The sequence below is a fragment of the Doryrhamphus excisus genome, linkage group LG11, assembly GCF_037039965.1.
Source record: "Doryrhamphus excisus strain RoL-2023G ecotype Guam linkage group LG11, RoL_Dexc_Guam_v1.1, whole genome shotgun sequence".
In the NCBI taxonomy this organism is placed as follows: Eukaryota; Metazoa; Chordata; class Actinopteri; order Syngnathiformes; family Syngnathidae; genus Doryrhamphus; species Doryrhamphus excisus.
Window position 1 is genome coordinate 16,562,958 of NC_136367.1, and position 18,530 is coordinate 16,581,487.

Genomic DNA, 18,530 nt, shown 5'->3' on the forward strand with positions numbered 1-18,530 from the left:
CTATTTGGCCAAACAGCCTGATTGCTGCACTCACTAACCCTAATGCGATTATACAGTACGTCTGATTTCCTGCCTTGAATTTCCCCACCATTTCACACGTTATACTAATGTGACTGCTTTTCATTCAGGCAGCATCTTTTGATCCAATGGCACTGCGCTAAAACAGCATACAAAGATTGACGACGAGAGATTGAATAGCTGTCCTTTTTGAAGGCTTTGCAAAAAGTTCCAGCTTGTGAATAAATAAAACACACACACATAATCATCCATGCATACACACTCTGCACACATAGACGTGTTCACCTTGACAGAGCCCAAGGGATATCGGAGCTCAGGTTTTAGCATGCCCATGCCAATAAGACCTGTAGTGGAAAAGCTGCCACGTCCATGCTGAGTGTGAAGTACACCTTCATACCTTTTCACACAAAGATGGACACCAGCGGGCAAGCAGAGACACAAAATGCATGCCGGAGCTGATGTTTGTTTTTTTTTTTTTTTTAAATCTGCATTCATCAAAAACACCGAGCTTGAACATATGAAATTATGGTGTAAATACTTCCCATAACTACTAGATTTAATTCAAACTACACCAACCATAACATCACAATCCCTCATATAGAGTGGCACCTCAGTTTTATTTCCATAAGGTCAGTTGGAAACCCAATCGTACAAAACCTGAAGCAATGTTTTCCCATAAGAAATAATGTGAATCCAAAATGAATCTGTTCCAAAATACATTTTATAGAGAATAATTATAGTTTTACACGCAGAAATAGCGTGAAATAATTATAAATTACCAATTAAATGGATAAATAAGCATTTAATATCACTTTTGAAAGGAGTGAAGAGGGAAGAAAGTGTTTGATTTCCGAGAACAAGTACATCTTTCTCAATAATAGCTTCTTTCATATCTTTTTTTCCTTACCGGGAGGGAACTTATTGTTAGCATTTTCATCCCAACTTCTTTCAATATTGTTTATCACCTTCTTCACCAAATGGCGGCACTTGCAACTTTCTTGACCCCCATGGCGGGTTATTTAGTAGTCATAGTCAAGAAAAATGCATGGAGACTGAGACAGCAGGTCATGGGATGCTTTGCTTGGGTAATTGTTTCTGCAGAATTGCCATTACAGGACAAATTGTAGGTACACACACTGTGGTACGATACCGAACCGACTGAGCCCGTTTACGAAAACTTTCGGGGAACATTTTATCGAAAATTCCGGCCTTTCGAAAACTGAGGTTTGACTGTATGATTAAATTAAAATATATCATTCATTCATTCATTCATTTTCTACCGAGGGTCGCGGGTGGGTGCTGGAGCCTATCTCAGCTGTCATCAGGCGAGAGGCAGGGTACACCCTTGACTGGTTGCCAGCCAACCAATCACAGGGCACATATAGACAAACAACCATTCACACTCACATTCATACCTATGGACAATTTGGAGTTGCCAATTAACCTAGCATGCGGGGAGAACATGCAAACTCCACACAGAGATGGCAGAGGGTGGAATTGAACTCGGGTCTCCTTGCTGTGAGGCCTGCACGCTATCCACTCAACCGCCGTGCAGCCTATGCAGTTAATATCTATAAGTGAAGCTACCACAAAGTTGGGCACAACTTCACAATCTAATACAATAAAATGACCACAAAAAATGATAAATTACTTCTTAAATCAATAACTTTTTCACAATGACAAGCGTGCATGCTCATATTTTGTACCGAGGTTTCCTACCGAGGTAGTTGTCATCCTCTGGTTTCCCTGAGTAGCTGTGTTGACGCACATCGATGTTTGTAGCACCACTGGGTATCCGCACGACTTCATTGTAGCCTGTGCATGCATGAAGTGTATAGAACCTCAGATTCAACACAAACGAAGAGAGACCACGAATAGTGTGTCACTTACCGTAGCGTACAATGTTGAAGGTGCCTGCCACAGTTTTGCAGGAAGAGTTGTCCCCTCCGCATACACCGCACTTGTCTCTCCTGGCTTTGGAGTTCAGTACATGGTCACAGCCAGCTTGCTGCTCGGTGGTGAAAGAGAGACATATGAGAAACATGGTTTAGAACAGGGGTCTCAAACTCAATTTACTTGGGGGCCACTGGAGCTCGGGTATGGGTGAGACTGGGCCGCATCAGGTTTTCCAAAAAAAAAAAAACGCATTTATTAAAAACAAAAAAATAAGATGAAAAATAAATAAACAAATCAAGAATAAAGAAAATCAATCAATCAGTAATAAATCAATATGTTAATAATAATAAAACGGCAAATAATAAAAACTTAAGAAACCACATATAGTTGGTGGGTAGACAAATTATTTTTTTCAGATTAAAATGAACAAAGCAATATTAGAGCCCTGTAGACATGACAAAACACGACTATAGTCACATTTATACTCTTTTTATTTACAACATATTGCGCAACTGCAGGGTCTTGAGACACATGCTAACGCGCAAACTAGAGAGCTAGCGACCTAAACAGTAGCCTCCAAGTTATTTCTTTTAAACTTAAAAGGCCAAAAACTTACCACTTCCACACGGATAGGGAGGATAACTATTAACAGTTATTTAACCTTTAACATGAACATTAATCAAACGTAATAATTTTTTCTGGGTACATGATACCATACAGCATCCATATCAAACTTCCTGTAATGCCACATTTGGCCCGCGGGCCGTGTGTTTGAGACCCCTGGTTTAGAATAATCCCTGAGTTCATTTTTCATCAGCGTCATCGACAGGGCTGATGCAAAAAAGTCCAATTATCTGAACATACATATTTTGGACTGTGGCAGGACACCAAGGACTTATGAAGGAACCCATTCAAGCAAAGGGAAGCATGTAAACTGTTTGTATTTCCTGTATTAATATTCCTGTATATAATATTTCCTGTCTGTTTGGAGGAATGATAACTTCCTTTCAACTCACAGTGCTCGATGCCGAGAAGCGTAAAGAAACTCACTCTACACAAGCCTTGGACGCAGATGTCATTGGTATCAGGTCCACAAGGCGTGCCGTCGGTAACCCGGTCCCTGAGCTGATAGTAGGCCGTGCTGCCTGCCACCCTGCAGAACAGTTTACACCTGTCCTTCATCAGGACTGGCCAAACAAAAATAATTATGAATAAAAACAGGTGAGCTACGTAGCATGATGCAGGACTTACTTCCACTGTATTTGGGCACCCAGCGAACGTTAGGAGGTAGACCGTTGATGTTGAAATGTCTGCCATCGAAAGCGGCGCACTGCTCCTCCCTGAAATCTTTCTTCTGCTTGGAGCACGGCTCAGAGTTACAGGAACGGAACTTCATTCGGCGACCGACGCAGTACATCCCTCCGTTCCTGGGTCTGGTCCGAACATAGATACAAACTTTAATAATGCTGAAACTAAAGGCTTGTTTGTGAAAAGCTTAGCATGGTGTAATACACTATAAATAATAATAATGTGAAGTCCTACACGCGTACATACTAGTTTTTCACTGAGAAAAAATGTTAAATGGGCTCCATGCTGAATTAAAATTGCTTCCAAATGTGAAATCTGGATTAGAGTACAGTTTTTGACAGCATTCACACATTTTGTTCCAATCTGTTTTGACAGTTTTAAGGCCAGATTCTAACCGTCAAATGTTGATAAATGAGAATTCGAGTCAATGTGTGGATTCTCACGACAGGATTTGGACCCACACTTACAAAAAAAAGGCGGTGGAAATAATAAACAAAGAGTTTAGCATATTCTCAGCACTCCTTGCGTGTCTTGCAGCTACTTGTAAAAAAAAAAAAAAACAGAAATGCACTTGATGTGATTAGTGCATTTACCGGGAATCAACCTTTTAAGATTGGTCACCAGAGAAAGCATTGGTGAACATTAGCTATGGAAAGAATTCCCTTCAGGTGGATTGATGTATGGAACATTGACTTTGGCATCTAAGATCGAGACCAGGTCCAGCAGGCATGCGTGACTACAAAGAGGAGTGCTCACACGGGTCGGTTGCATTCGCGCACTGCCATCTTGATGCCCCCGCCACAAGTCCGAGAGCAGGTACCGAAAGGACTCCAAACTCCCCATGCCCCCTCCACAGGTGCGGCGTCGTGCTCTTTGGCTATGCAGAGGCCGTGTTTGCAGTGCTGCATCAGGAGAGGAAGAAGAACAAGATGGTTTGGCACCAGGATGACAAAGAATAACAAACAGAAGGAAGAAAAGTGGTAGGATGGAGAGAACAAGACAGCTCATGAAAGTGCATCATGGGAACTGCTTTGATGCAAATCTGTGAGAAATTATACAGGGAAATATTTCACCTCTGTGTCTGTCTGAATAGAAGACAAGAAATGTCAAACACACGTTCAATAACGGCGGGGTAATCACTCGATCAGACCAATATGGTTCAAGTGTTTTGTGTGGTATTCTGTTGCCGGGTAGACTAAGAATGCATTTTTCATGTCCTGACAGAGGTGCAGTAATTCAAGAAGGAAACAATAAACAATAAAAGTAATTCCACATCATCACATTCTTATTATTCATTCATTTTATACTGCTTATCCTCACGAGGGTCGCATTGCGGTGGGGTGCACCCCAGCCAGCCAATCACAGGGCACATATAGACAAACAACCATTCACACTCACGTTCATACCTACGGACAATTTGTCGTCAATTAACCAAGCATGTTTTTGGAATGTGGGAGGAAACTGGAGAAAACCCACACATGCACGGGGAGACCGTGCAAACTCCACACAGAGATGGCCAAGGGTGCAATTGAACTCTGGTCTCTTAGATGTGAGGCCTGCGTGCTAACCACTTGCACATCGTGCAGTCCACATTCTTATTATGACAAACCAAAATAAATCCCATTCTTAATGGTGCAGGATATGACCTTGAAATGACCCCACCTTCATTCACAGATGAGGTGCCTATGAGCAAGGCACCTAACTTCCCCCACAATAAGAGTGTGTTTACAAAGGTAAGGGGAGAAAACAGGAGTGTAGAAACGTTTTCCATCAAAGGCGAGTACAAGGATGCACTTTGATATTTTAATATATTTTTCAATGTTGTATTTTCAATTAAAGACAAACTTATTAGTTTTAATATTTCAGCTTTAGCACTTTGTGCCTTTTTGCTGTATTATACCCATTTTTGGGCCAGTAAAAAAGAAGCCACGGGACGCACTGAGTTATCAAACTCACGTGACATATAGTGTGGGCGTTTTATATGTATTTATATTACGGTACTGTATATATATCCATCCAGCGTCTATGCCACATGGCCTAGCCAGCCAATTGCAGGGCATGCATAGAAAACAACCATTCACACAATATATAGTCTCCAATTAACCTAACATGCATATTTTTGGAGAGCGGGAGGAAGCTGGAGTAAACCCACGCACGCACAACAAGAACATGCAAACTCCACATGAGATGCCCAAAGATTGATTGAAAGGCCATGATCCAGATCTACCAACTGTGTGGCCAACATGCTAACCACTAAGCCACCACTACGGTATATATAGACATATATTGTGGGGATTTTAAGTCCCACTTCGGCATGCATAAGGCAAGAGGCTCTTTAATTGGCCAACAGTGAACTTGAGGTTCCCTAGACAGAGTCATACAAAACATTCATTCATTTTCTACTGCTTATCCTCACAAGGGTGCTGGAGCCTACCCCAGGTGTCTTCTCACCTTCTCATCCCTCTGCTCGGTGACAAAGGTTTAGGGTGTTCATTCGGGGGAACTATTCGGGCGAGAGGCGGGGTACACCCTGGACTGGCGGCCAGCCAATCACAGGGCACATATAGACAAACAACCATTCATACTCACATTCATACCTATGGACAATTTGGAGTCGGCAATTAACCTAGCATGTTTTTTTGGAATGTGGGAGGAAATCGGAGAAAACCCACGCATGCACGGGGAGAACATGCAAACTCCACACATGATGGCCGAGGGTGGAATTGAACTCGGGTCTCCGAGCTGTGTGGCCTGCGTGCTAACCACTCAGGCAAGACATTTTTATGATTGGGTTTAATAATATTGAGTTTTTTGCCATTCACTGGTATGTATCTGTGTATCTGTTATCCATCTATTTGCGATACAGGTGAGCTGGAGCCTATCCCAGCTAGCTAACTTTGGCTGAAATGTGGCATACTGCACATGAGTATGAGCAACAAGTGGTTGCTTTTGTAAATATCACCTACTTTAGGTGTGTTTTGCTGCGATTTACAAGTGCAGCACTGACAGTTTTAGCTAGTTTTGATATTGCCTGTAGAATATGAAATCTGACTGGGATCTGTCCATGGTGTCCAACTCTAAAAGAACAACTACCCACTTTTTAGTAGTATCTGAAATATAAAAAAAACATACAACCATCAACAAAGCATTTTGAGGCATTCAGGCACACTCGTAATTTTGAGTGTTAGGCGCTAATGCATGCAGCCTTACAAAACATGTTATATTTTACAATGTTATATTTCCTATATTCCTTGGAAGACTTCTTTGTGGAAGACTTCATGTGGCCCAGCCTCACCCAGCCTCACCCAGACTCCAGCAGCCCTCCAGATAAGTTGAGTTTGACACCCATAAATTAAAAATATGCGCATGCATGACAAGGTTCTTCATTTAATTCACTTTTTTCTTTTTCTTGAGCTGCTTAAAAAAAGTTTGCCTTCATTTTGTACGTGACGCTTACCTTTCCAGGAGAGCAGTCAGTGCCGTCAGCCCACGGCATATGCTGTGTCCTGCAGCCCCGCTGGGCGCCCTCTGGGCTGGTACACCACAGCCTCCGACACTGGGTCTATTAGTAAACACACATGACACATTACTATTTTGTCACCATTGTTTTTCCCTTAGTCAGCAGCAGATTAGACTATTGTCGAATTACAGTGCTGCTATTATACACAGAAAATGACTTAGCAAGCTTCAGACCGAGCAGATATGCGGCGCAGCCAAAGGATCATAACACAAGCGGCTCCTACAACATCGCACTTTACAGTCCACTTACCATATAAGGGCACACCTGTGTTCCTGGCCCAAATATCAATTCACACTGTTTATTGACATCGTATATCCGTCCAGGCAGCTGCTGCGAGAGACTGTACGGCCTAGAAACGGGCTCGTCGAGCAAGCACTCACCATAGCCTGTGCTATTAAGAAATAGAAATAAAATGACTTAAAGAAAAAAAAGGAAAACAAAAGACACAAACAGACAAGAAAGAACGTTCAGTACAGGGATATTGGGTATTTTTCTGCACAGTGCCCAGCGTCCACTGACTGATGGACACTGGGAAACGAGATTTTGAATGGCTGGGAGTTCGGTAAGTGCTGTCAGATAGTATTGTGTCATTTCTTTGAACAAACGGGTGGGCTAAGGCGGTCTTGAGGACACCAAGTGCGTTCCATTCTACTAACAACACACACTGACTGCACTCCCACCGTTGCCCCCGTATCTCCGTGAAATCATATCATCATCAGCATCTTTACACCACTTTCTCTCTAACATGCAACATATGAATCAGCTTTATCTGATTGAGTCTGTGCTTGTTTCAGCAACTTCTCCAAATCTTAAAAAAAAAAAACACAATCAAAGCTGTGTGTATTTTGGAACAATAGCAGAGAAAAAAGATTGTGACATACTCGAGGAACTCTGTGATGTACTTCCTGCTACACTTGGACCACATCCAAGGGTTTGTGTTGTAGTTGAGGGTGGGGGCCATCACGTGCTGCTGAATCTTGACGCCGTCCTCCTTACATTTGTTGCTGTCATCGTGAGGCATGTTGAACCTTGCGGAGAGAACACACGGCAAATTTGTCAACTTTGTCATGTGTCTTCTTCTTACAGGAGGAAAGCAGCATCGTCTCGTCTTCATCTGGGACTTGGACTTGGACTTGCACATATCATTGGTATCGGAAATTGACAGCAAAAAAGCAAATATCGGACATCCCTAATTTTTATGAAAAAAAAAAGGCCTGGGCTACACGGTCGGAGTGATTAGCATGCAGGCCTCACAGCTAGGAGACCTAAGTTCAATTCCACTCTCTGCCATCTCTGTGTGGAGTTTGCATGTTCTCCCCGTGCATGCGTGGGTTTTCTCTGGGTACTCCGGTTTCCTCCCACATTCCAAAAACATGCTAATTATGATTATTATTGTGTCAATACAGTACTCGGTAGTTCTCATTATGACATAGTGAAGTGTGTGAGGTCAATATGTGTGGCTTTGGCTTTGGAAGAACATTTTTCACAGATGATGACAAATTTTAATGGTATAATTGGCCCTTTGGTTTACAGTAATCCCTCGTTTATTGATGTTAATTGGTTCCGGACATGACCATGATACGTTTTAATTTCCACAAAATAGGATTCCTTGTTTACAAATGGAATATTTTCATAGTTACGACATAGAACACCTGTTTACGACCTTCAAAATACATTTTTTAACATGATTAGAGACCTATAGCCAAAAAGTAACACCACTATAGTCGTCTTTACACTCATATCACCCTATATGCTATAATATTCATTCATTCATTCATTTTCTACCGCTTTTCCTCACGAGTCGCGGGGGTGCTGGAGCCTATCCCAGCTGTCTTCGGGCGAGAGGCGGGGTACACCCTGGACTGGTGGCCAGCCAATCACAGGGCACATATAGACAACCAACCATTCACACTCACATTCATACCTATGGACAATTTGGAGTCGCTAATTAAGGCCGAGGGTGGAATTGAACCCTGGTCTCCAAACTGTGAGGTCTACGCGCAAATATACTATACCCAATATACTGAGAAAATAGGACATAGACTTACATGTGTTAGCATTGGGAGAGTTCTTTGTTGTGCTCTTCTGTATAATATAGTGCGGTGGCTAGTGAGTGAGTGAGTTCAATTCCACCCTCGGCCATCTCTGTGTGGAGTTTGCATGTTCTGCCCGTGCATGCGTGGGTTTTCTCCGGGTACTCCGGTTTCCTCCCACATTCCAAAAACATGCTAGGGTAATTGGCGACTCCAAATTGTCCGTAGGTATGAATGTGAGTGTGAATGGTTGTTTGTCTATATGTGCCCTGTGATTGGCTGGCTGGCCTCTCACCCGAAGACAGCTGGGATAGGCTCCAGCACCCCTGCGACCCTCAAAAATGAACGAATGAAAATATAGTCCTATATGCAAGTCAGTGTAATATATTACAACACTAAGCAGACATAGAAACAAAACAAACCTAATTAAAAAAAATCACAAGCATGTGTGTGTAAGGGAAGCTTTCAAACCCCCGTAGAGTTCACAAATAATAGTCCTGGTCAGCGGTGGACAGGTACAGCCCCACACTGGCCCGCTGCCCCACTTTGGCCTCCTCTCTTTGAGCTACTCAGCAGCCCGCCTGACAGGTACCATATAACACTGCTAAGCTGTCGTTGTGCACGTTGTCACCGCTTGATGCGGATAAAAATGGAATTCAACAATCGCACGGTTTGTTAATGGTTGGAAAGAGCATTTGTTGGAGATGATGAGGTCTGTAACAGTCTCCGGTGTAGGAGGCTAACGGGCCCAGGCTCTGGCTGACTCAAGACTTTGGACAAAACATAGTTTGCACAGGCCGACGAGGGGCAAAGGTCATTAGCTGTGCCTGTAGTTCAAAAGGAATAACGAAATGTGATCTGTGACGCACAAAAGTAAAGTAAAACGCTGTTGGGAAAAAAAAAAAAAAAGAATAACCTCCAGATGTTGTGTCCTTGATCCCCCTCCTGCTTCTTAGGCATGTGCAGGTTCCTAGAGAATGTTTGAGGCGCTACCAATGCAGCTGTGTAAGAATGTTGACAAAACTCAATGTCGCACGTGGAACTTACACGTGACCCAGTTCATGGGCGATGGTGAACGCTGTGCTGAGGCCGTTGTCCTCGCTGATGCTGCAGCTCCTGTACGGATCGCACACGGTACCCAACTCCGCCAGTCCTAAAAGGTAGGAGGATTTACGTCAACCTTCCCTAATGATGATGAACCAATTCATACTTAGTACACACTTCTTTAGGCACCTCTGCACAGTCCCTCTAAAAGAGGTATCAAATAATCGGTCGATTATGGCCGTTATATATGCCCTGTGATTGGGTGTCCCCGCCTCTCCGCTGGGATAGGCTCCAGTATACCCGCGACCCTAGTGAGGGTAAGCGGCATAGAAAATAAATGGATGGATTTTTGTAGTTTGATCACAGAAAACCTGATGACATAATCGGTCGATTATGGCCGTTATATATGCCCTGTGATTGGGTGTCCTCGCCTCTCAGCTGGGATAGGCTCCAGCATACCCATGACCCTAGTGAGGGTAAGCGGCATAGAAAAGAAATGGATGGATTTTTGTAGTTTGATCACAGAAAACCTGATGACATAATCGGTCGATTATGGCCGTTATATATGCCCTGTGATTGGGTGTCGCCGCCTCTCAGCTGGGATAGGCTCCAGCATACCCACGAACCTAGTGAGGGTAAGCGGCACAGAAAATAAATGGATGGATTTTTGTAGTTTGATCACAGAAAACCTGATGACATAATCGGTCGCTTATGGCCGTTATATATGCCCTGTGATTGGGTGTCGCCGCCTCTCAGCTGGGATAGGCTCCAGCATACCCGCGACCCTAGTGAGGGTAAGTGGCATAGAAAATAAATGCATAGATTTATGTAGTTTGATCACAGAAAACCTGTTTTTACCACTATAAGAGCCCTGCAGACAGGAAATAACAACCCTACAGTTACTTTTACACTCCTATTATTCTTTGTTTAAACCAAATTATGCAGCACTAATACACAGGCTATGGGATCAATGCAAGGACATAAAGAGACGGTCGCCGCTCACAGCATATAGCAAGCTACCGAGCTAACTAGTTAGCCTCCAATGCATTTATTGTAATTAAAAAAAGGATTTCCAACAGAGTGGGGAAGGTGGACAAAGTAATGATGTCGTAATGACAAGGTAATGTCATGTCTCATCAATGTAACATGCCTAGTGACCAGAATACTACATATGACTAATTTTTTATATTTTCTGACTAACAATAGCCCATAGTTAACCACGAAACTAGGGACAAATGTATTGGAAAATAGGATTGTCTAATCGATTGCGGTGATTTAGAACTCCATCCCTCCATTTACCTGCTTATCATACTCAGGTTTGCAATGCTCACCCCTGCCACCCACACGACTGAAGTAGACGAGTGTTACCACTACAGCGGACTCATTAGACTGTGCAGTTGTGCCCAAACGAGTGACGTGTGAGTGTGTTAAATGAAAGTGCTTACCCAAGGTGTCACATTTATCCCTTGCTCTGCAAATATCTTGCCTGTGTTGAAGTAAGAAAAAAAAACATATTTTTCAAAATTCTCATTTATGCTGACTCAGAAATTGTCATATGTCTTGAGACAGTGCCAAGGAAAAAAAGACAAGAAGCAGAACTGGAGGTAGCAGAGATGAGGATGCTGAGATTCTAATTGGGAGTGACCAGGATGGATAGGATCAGGAAGGAGTACATCAGAGGGACTTTATTGGAGTCAAAAAGGCCAGACTAAGATGGTTGGGACATGTCCAGAGGAGAGATAGTGAATATATTAGTAGAAGGATGCTGTGTTTAGAGCTACCAGGTAGGAGGCGTAGAAGAAGACCAAAGAGGAGGTTTATGGATGTAGTAAAGAAGGACATGAGGGTAGCTTGTGTGAGAAAGACAGGGTTGGATGGAGGACATTGATTCGCTGTGGCAATCCCTGAAGGGAAAAGCCGAAAAAGAAAGAAGAAGAAATTGTGTCATATATTTGAACCCACCTGGTGATGAGGATGGCTGTGTCATGGTGCGAGTGGTGGTTATCATCCAGGACATTCTGACTCTGCTGCCAAATGCAGAAGTTCTTCAAAGTGGTCTGTGCGTTAAAGGAAACCTGAGGACCATTCTGAAGTAAAAGGAGTCACGTTAGTTAGATTGGATGACCATATAACACAGAAACATGTAAAGAAAATTGATTTGTGAGTACAGCTGCTTGGTCTTACTAGTTCATTGTTGATAATGACTAACTTGACAATGACAATGTTTATCAGATTTCCAATGCTGGGGTCCTTGTAGATGGAAGACACCTGAATAGAAGAAAAAAAGCTGGTTATTATTTAAGCTGGGCTGCATGGCAAAAGAGTGGTTAGCGAGCAGACCTCACAGCTAGAAGATCAGGGTTCAATTCCACCCTCGTTTGCATGTTCTCCCTGTGTTGTTCTCCAAAAACATGCTAGGTTAATTGGCGACTCCAAATTGTCCATAGGTATGAATGTGAGTGTGAATGGTTGTTTGTCTATATGTGCCCTGTGATTGGCTGGCGACCAGTCCAGGGTGTACCCTGCCTCTCGCCCGAAGACAGCTGGGATAGGCTCCAGCACCTTCCGCGACCCTCGTGAGGAAAAGTGGTAGAAAATGAATTACTAAAGCTGGTTCAGAGGTGGGCGGCACGGCGGACAAGTGATTAGCGCGCGGACCTCACGACTAGGAGACCAGGGTTCAATTCCACCCTCGTTTGCATGTTCTCCCTGTGCATGCATGGGTTTTCTCCGGGTACTCCGGTTTCCTCCCACATTCCAAAAACATGCTAGGTTAATTAGCGACTCCAAATTGTCCATAGGTATGAATGTGAGTGTGAATGGTTGTTTGTCTATATGTGCCCTGTGATTGGCTGGCGACCAGTCCAGGGTGTACCCTGCCTCTCGCCCGAAGACAGCTGGGATAGGCTCCAGCACCCCTCGCGAGGAAAAGCGGTAGAAAATGAATGAATGAATGAATTATTAAAGCTGGTGCAGATGCTGGCCCCATTGTGTACATGGACATCTTACAGTAAACCATGATGGCGGCTTCAGCCCCTGTTCATATATATAATATATAGTTCATCTCAACGATCCCCAGACGCCTACGAGAGCTTCTATTTGAAGTGGCTGAGAATATGCTGTCTATGTCACATACCTGAGCATGTTTTTTAACATTCATCAAAGCTGCCTGACAAGCACTGCCTCAGGCTGCCCTCTTACCCTGAGCTGTTTGAAAATGGTGTCTACCCCTTGACCCCAGCGCCCCCCCCCCCCCCCCCCCCCCCGCCGCCCCTCAAGGGTTGGCTGACGGACAAGGAGGTACATACATTCAGTGTACTTGAGCATTATTGTGTTGTTATGACTTTCTATCTAACAACATGACAACTTACAATAGACATTAACGTGAGGATGTAGTGCTGCAGGTTGCTGCTGTGATGGTCCACCATCTTGCTGTCCGCCACCAGCATGACTTCAACGAAGCGCGGGTAGGAGAGGAAGCGCTTTGATCGCTTGTGAGGTCTGGAGTCACTGCTGCTGCTGCTGTCGTTTCTACCGACATTGCTGCTTTGTGATCTCAGCAAGGCATCACTGGTCAGACGGGCACTTAGTGACTCCACATCATTTAATATACTAGCGCTGGGAACGGGTGCTTCTTCGTCGGAGGTCGCCCCAGCTGTTGGCTTCCTGCTCAGCTTAGGCCTCATATGTCTGTCTTTATGTCCTAGAAAAAAAAGAGCCACAAGGGATGAGAAACATGTTCATATGTATGCAGGAACGATATGGAAAAAAATGGCACGCAAGTAACTTACAACATAAATTTGTTTGTCTCTCCTTTTTCTTTATTGCAGCTTAAATAGTGCTGAACGCTGCCTGGGGTGCCTTTTTCTCTCAAAAGAGGCCAAAGAGTTCAGGCTAGGTAAACTTGGCATATGGCCATAAAGAAAGTAGCACCAGCTGAAGTGCACACACCAAAAAAAACTCATCCAACAAACCAAACAATAAAACTAAGCAAAAAATGAGCCTCAAATGGTTGAACTTGTACAAACAAATACTGCAAACTACACACACATATACTCAAAATGACACCAAACATCTGGCAGAGGACAAAGAAAAAATATGTAATTTTCTTTTCGGGCTAGGGTGGGCAAATGCAAATCAATAGCAGTCAAGATGTGTATAATGTATAAGAATACAACTCAATAGTGATATCATAACTGCTCCAGCCTTATTACACACCTCTCCAATAGGTGATCTGGGGGCATCATGAGCGATGACGTCATTGTCTAATTGGTCCTGATGCAAATTTTAGGCCTGGAGTTTGTGCGCGGACGGGTGAAACTAAGCTTTTTGGTTTGTGTCATAACAAATGTCATATTATCTCATATTTTTAAACCTTACTTAACAACTGAACATGATGTTATTGCCTAATGGGTGATGATTTCACATCATGTAGTATTTTATAACACACACGGGTGGTTATATGTTCTAATATATCACTGTATTGATGAGCAGATGTGCTACAATGTGCAACAAATGTGCATACGAGATCTGTTGACAAGCAGAGTTATAATGCACAGACAGTCCCGTTATAATGTGTTCACGGGGGAAGGCGAACAGTAGCGCCTTATTACAAGCACATGCACCATCCTAGCGGCTTTGATGCTGACATAAAACGACTCCATAGTCTTGCTTTAATGTTTCCATTTTGCTTATTCGACACTTTCAAGCTTACGCAGCTTTGCCTTCATGCAATTCACACTCCATGTTCATGGTAGTGGGTCAACCTCGCTTCCTTATCATCAAGTCAGAGGAAGCCAAAGAGTCAACAGGAAGTTCAGCCAGTAAACTGAGATGGGATGATACAAGGGAGAACTTCCAAATGACTTTTCCTGTGTGAGACGAGGGAAGCTTGCACACTGCTGTGCAGCAGCTGGCGGCATAGCACACATTTATTATTTTATACACACTTACGCACAACGCAGTGACGGGATTCATGTACGGAAATTAAACAGGACATTTGGAGAACCTATAAATGTCATATCGGTTCAATTCTTGGTCAGATAAGACATGTGTATTATGATTACGGCTGCAATCACTATAAAGAGTCAGTATTATATAATCAAATGTGAAGATTGTAGGAGTGATGCAACTGCTGACATCTGTGGGAACTCATTTAAAGGTCTGATAAGTGACTGTACACACACACACACATATATACCGTATTTTCTGGACTATAAGTCGCTCCGGAGTATAAGTCGCACAAGGCAAAAAATGCATTAGGTAGAAAAAAAACATACATAAGTTGCACTGGAGTATAAGTCGCATTTTTTGCCTGTAATTTATTTTACAAACTACTTGACCAAAACAGACATTACGTCCTCTTGGAAGGAAAGTTCTAACAATAAAATATAAAAGAACAGGCTGAATAGGTGTAAGATATGCTAACACAATCGTTATTCAGCTACACCAAAAATAAATAGGAACAGAAAAGGTGTCCAGTGTTTATGTAACATAAACACTTTTTTAATTTATAAGTCGCTCTGGAGTATAAGTTGCAGGAACAGCCAACCTATGAAAAGGGCGACTTATAGTCTGAAAAATATTGTATATATATATATATATATATTAGAATGATCACGCCTTCCATTTTACCTGAAGTGTCACAAGCTGCGCTCCCCCCGGCTTTCTGTTTCTCGGGTGCACTCTTCCTGTACACGATATGAGGTTTTGTGTGTTCCTCTTCATAATCTTCTCCTCGATAGCTATGAAGGGGTTCAACAAAGTACTCCCCTTCTGGAGACCTGAAGGTACCAAACTGAAAAAAAGGAACACAAAGCAGCTATTTAATGTCATCAAGTTCAGTATGCTGTTATTCTATTTAACATATTTATGGTAAACAGACAAATGTGTTTCATTAAGTCGAAAGGGTGAATTTGCATGCACATAGGAACGGTCCCAAAGGTGAGACCAATGATGGCTATCAGAAAAACACAGATTGTATACTGTTGTGCGCTCTTGGCAAGCGCGGCCCTGATCCTGTACGTACAGTTTTTCACATGGCACATTTAATATGACGGGATAACACGGGGGTCTATGATGCACACGATAAAGTTGATGCCAAAACAAGCACTTTCCATGTGTTGCTCATTGACGGGAGAAGGACTGCAGGCCTCACCAGGTCTTACCCAGATGTTGTATTTCTAATAATGGCAACACATATCATATAGCACAGAGGTCTCAAACACGTGGCCCGCGGGCCAAATGTGGCCCGCAGGACACTAGTTTGAGGCCAACGCCTTGATATGAAAGTTTAATGTTAGCGCGGCCCGCGCAAGTTTGATATGGATGCTGTATGGTATCATGTACTCAGAAAAAATTATTAAGTTTGATTAATGTTCATGTTAAAGGTTAAATAACTGTTAATAGTCATCCTCCCTATCCGTGTGGAAGTGGTAAGTTTTTGGCTATTTAAGGTTAAAGGAAATAACTTGAAGGCTACCGTTTAGGTCGCTAGCTCTCTAGTTTGCGAGTTAGCATGTGTCTCAAGACCCTGCAGTTGCGCAATATGTTGTAAATAAAAAGAGTATAAATGTGACTATAGTCGTGTTTTGTCATGTCTACAGGGCTCTAATAATGCTTTGTTCATTTTAATCTGAAAAAAATAATTTGTCTATCCACCAACTATATGTGGTTTCTCAAGTTTTTATTATTTGCCGTTTTATTATTATTATTATTATTATTATATTTATTTATTACTGATTGATTGACTTTCTTTATTCTTGATTTGTTTATTTATTTTTCATCTTATTTTGTGTAGAAAAATAAAAATTAAGATATTTGAGAACAGTGGAATGTTTTATCAGAGCTTTTCTTGTAGAAAATCGGAACCAAAGCAAAGTTTATTCATTTTTCTTTTTTTAATGAATGCGTTTTTGTTTTTTTTTGGAAAACCTGATGCGGCCCAGTCTCACCCAGACCCGAGCTCCAGTGGCCCCCAAGTAAATTGAGTTTGATATAGCGTATGTGTATGGTCAGCAAGGTGGTTTTGTACTTGTTTCTCATGAGCAAGCATGACATATAATATATAATAAAGCATCAGCGGCGGTTTTCCATGAAAGTCATGTGCCCCCAGAGCTTTGTAGAATGTTTCAAATATTTATTTTAGTTGGCATAGACAGAACCGACCCATAACTCCTCTATTTGTCACCTCACCATGTTCACTATGAATACACTAAAAAAGAAAGCACGCCCACTATATTGCTTTCTGGAAGCCTGAGAGTGGAGCGCAGTGATGACGTCACAGCCCCCCCACCCCTCCTCTTTACGCCAGCCTAGTGGCGTGCGTAAACACGTCAGCAACTACCCGGGGACTAAGAGGCATGGCAGGAAGAGCAGTTTTCATCAGACGTTAAAACGTGACGCAGCCATTTGCTGACTTGACAGTTATTGTGACGCACAAAAAGAACGCAATAATGATTGAAAATGTTCAAGAATGTATTCATTCCATGTTAGCGGGTAAGGCGATGGATTAAATAAAGTTTTAAAGTTGACTTTTAAAGACTCGCCAAAAGTTAAGACGTCACATGTATGGAGGCTGCGTGCGTAAAAAAAACTCACCAATCCTGAGCACAAACTGATGACTGCGGCGTGCTCCGCTTGCGCATTTACTTGTCCCTTATAGAAGCAGTGTCTTAATTCGGTGTCCTCATCCTCATCCTCGTCCTCGTCTGTTGCCAAACCCGTTATGTTATCTCCTCTGCGTACTCCAAGTACTGTCACAGTGTACAGTGGGGCGATAAATCCCGAGTCCAGCGTCAGATTGAGGTGATAGTTTTGTCCAAAAGCAGAAATCCTGTAGTGAATATTTGAAGAGGCCCAGTGCTCCGTGGAAGTGTTATTCTCGTCCAAGCTTCGTCGTTTCCTCTTGAAGTGCACGCTGCTTGGAAACTTTTCACCGGCTTCGTCCACTCGCACCGGTGTTACAATCTCATAGGCGCCGATTTCCTCTTTTACTGTGGAGGAAACACATATAAACATTATTAATACATGGCGATGACCCATTGGCAAGTTTGTAGTTTGATTGCATTAAAAGTCATTCATTCTATGAGTTGTATTGTACTGCGTAAAGCCAACGTTACCTGTGCTTGACTTCAGGAGTAGCGTCCCTGCTGTTGCGTCTACATTCAATAAATCAGGGAATAACAGGAACCCCAAGCCCCAAAAGAGCACATGCATGATTGTCCACGTTCAGAGAAGAGCGGCACCCTGTACTCCTGTAATATTAATATTAATAATAATAATAATAATAATAGAAATAATAATAACAATAATGGTAAACTATTCCACCCGGTCACGCCAGCCTTTCCGCCTTTGGTGCTCCTGCCACATCCATATGTATTATCCCCGACTCTTGCGTGGATGTTCTCTACCCGCCGAGGTGCACTGCTGCTGCTGCTGGGACGTGGGAGCTCCGCAAAATCCCAAGCCAGCATGCATACTGCAAAGAGGGGGTGGGCTGCTTCAAAAACGGTCTGCTCTGCAACACGGTTGTGTGTGTGTGTGTGAGTATTGCAAGTCTGCACCAGCTCCCCCCCCCCCCCCCCCCTCTGGCGAGGGGGGAGCACTGAAGCCACTCCCGTTCACACTACACGCACTGAAGGGTGGTCGCATGTCCACCAACATGAGTATGTTGGAGATGGTTGGTAAAATGCCAGTGTGGTGTATGTTTT

General features: G+C 43.0%; 1 protein-coding gene across 1 annotated transcript in view; it reads right to left on the bottom strand.

Moving 5' to 3' along the window:
* The window catches only part of adamts9 (ADAM metallopeptidase with thrombospondin type 1 motif, 9), a 50,876-nt gene extending 32,776 nt beyond the window's left edge, over window positions 1-18,100 (bottom strand). The window contains exons 1-16 of the mRNA XM_078794857.1: window positions 17,940-18,100; window positions 17,419-17,813; window positions 15,454-15,616; window positions 13,191-13,522; window positions 12,004-12,087; window positions 11,782-11,906; window positions 11,265-11,305; window positions 9,823-9,928; window positions 7,624-7,770; window positions 6,992-7,133; window positions 6,680-6,784; window positions 3,979-4,124; window positions 3,166-3,347; window positions 2,965-3,101; window positions 1,909-2,026; window positions 1,738-1,833 (exon numbers count right to left, since the gene is read on the bottom strand). Of these exons, the coding sequence (XP_078650983.1) occupies window positions 1,738-1,833; window positions 1,909-2,026; window positions 2,965-3,101; window positions 3,166-3,347; window positions 3,979-4,124; window positions 6,680-6,784; window positions 6,992-7,133; window positions 7,624-7,770; window positions 9,823-9,928; window positions 11,265-11,305; window positions 11,782-11,906; window positions 12,004-12,087; window positions 13,191-13,522; window positions 15,454-15,616; window positions 17,419-17,813; window positions 17,940-18,036 (2,416 nt within the window). The 5' untranslated portion in view covers window positions 18,037-18,100. The remainder of the gene's footprint in view (window positions 1-1,737; window positions 1,834-1,908; window positions 2,027-2,964; window positions 3,102-3,165; window positions 3,348-3,978; window positions 4,125-6,679; window positions 6,785-6,991; window positions 7,134-7,623; window positions 7,771-9,822; window positions 9,929-11,264; window positions 11,306-11,781; window positions 11,907-12,003; window positions 12,088-13,190; window positions 13,523-15,453; window positions 15,617-17,418; window positions 17,814-17,939) is intronic.
* Between the last annotated feature and the right edge of the window lie 430 nt (window positions 18,101-18,530).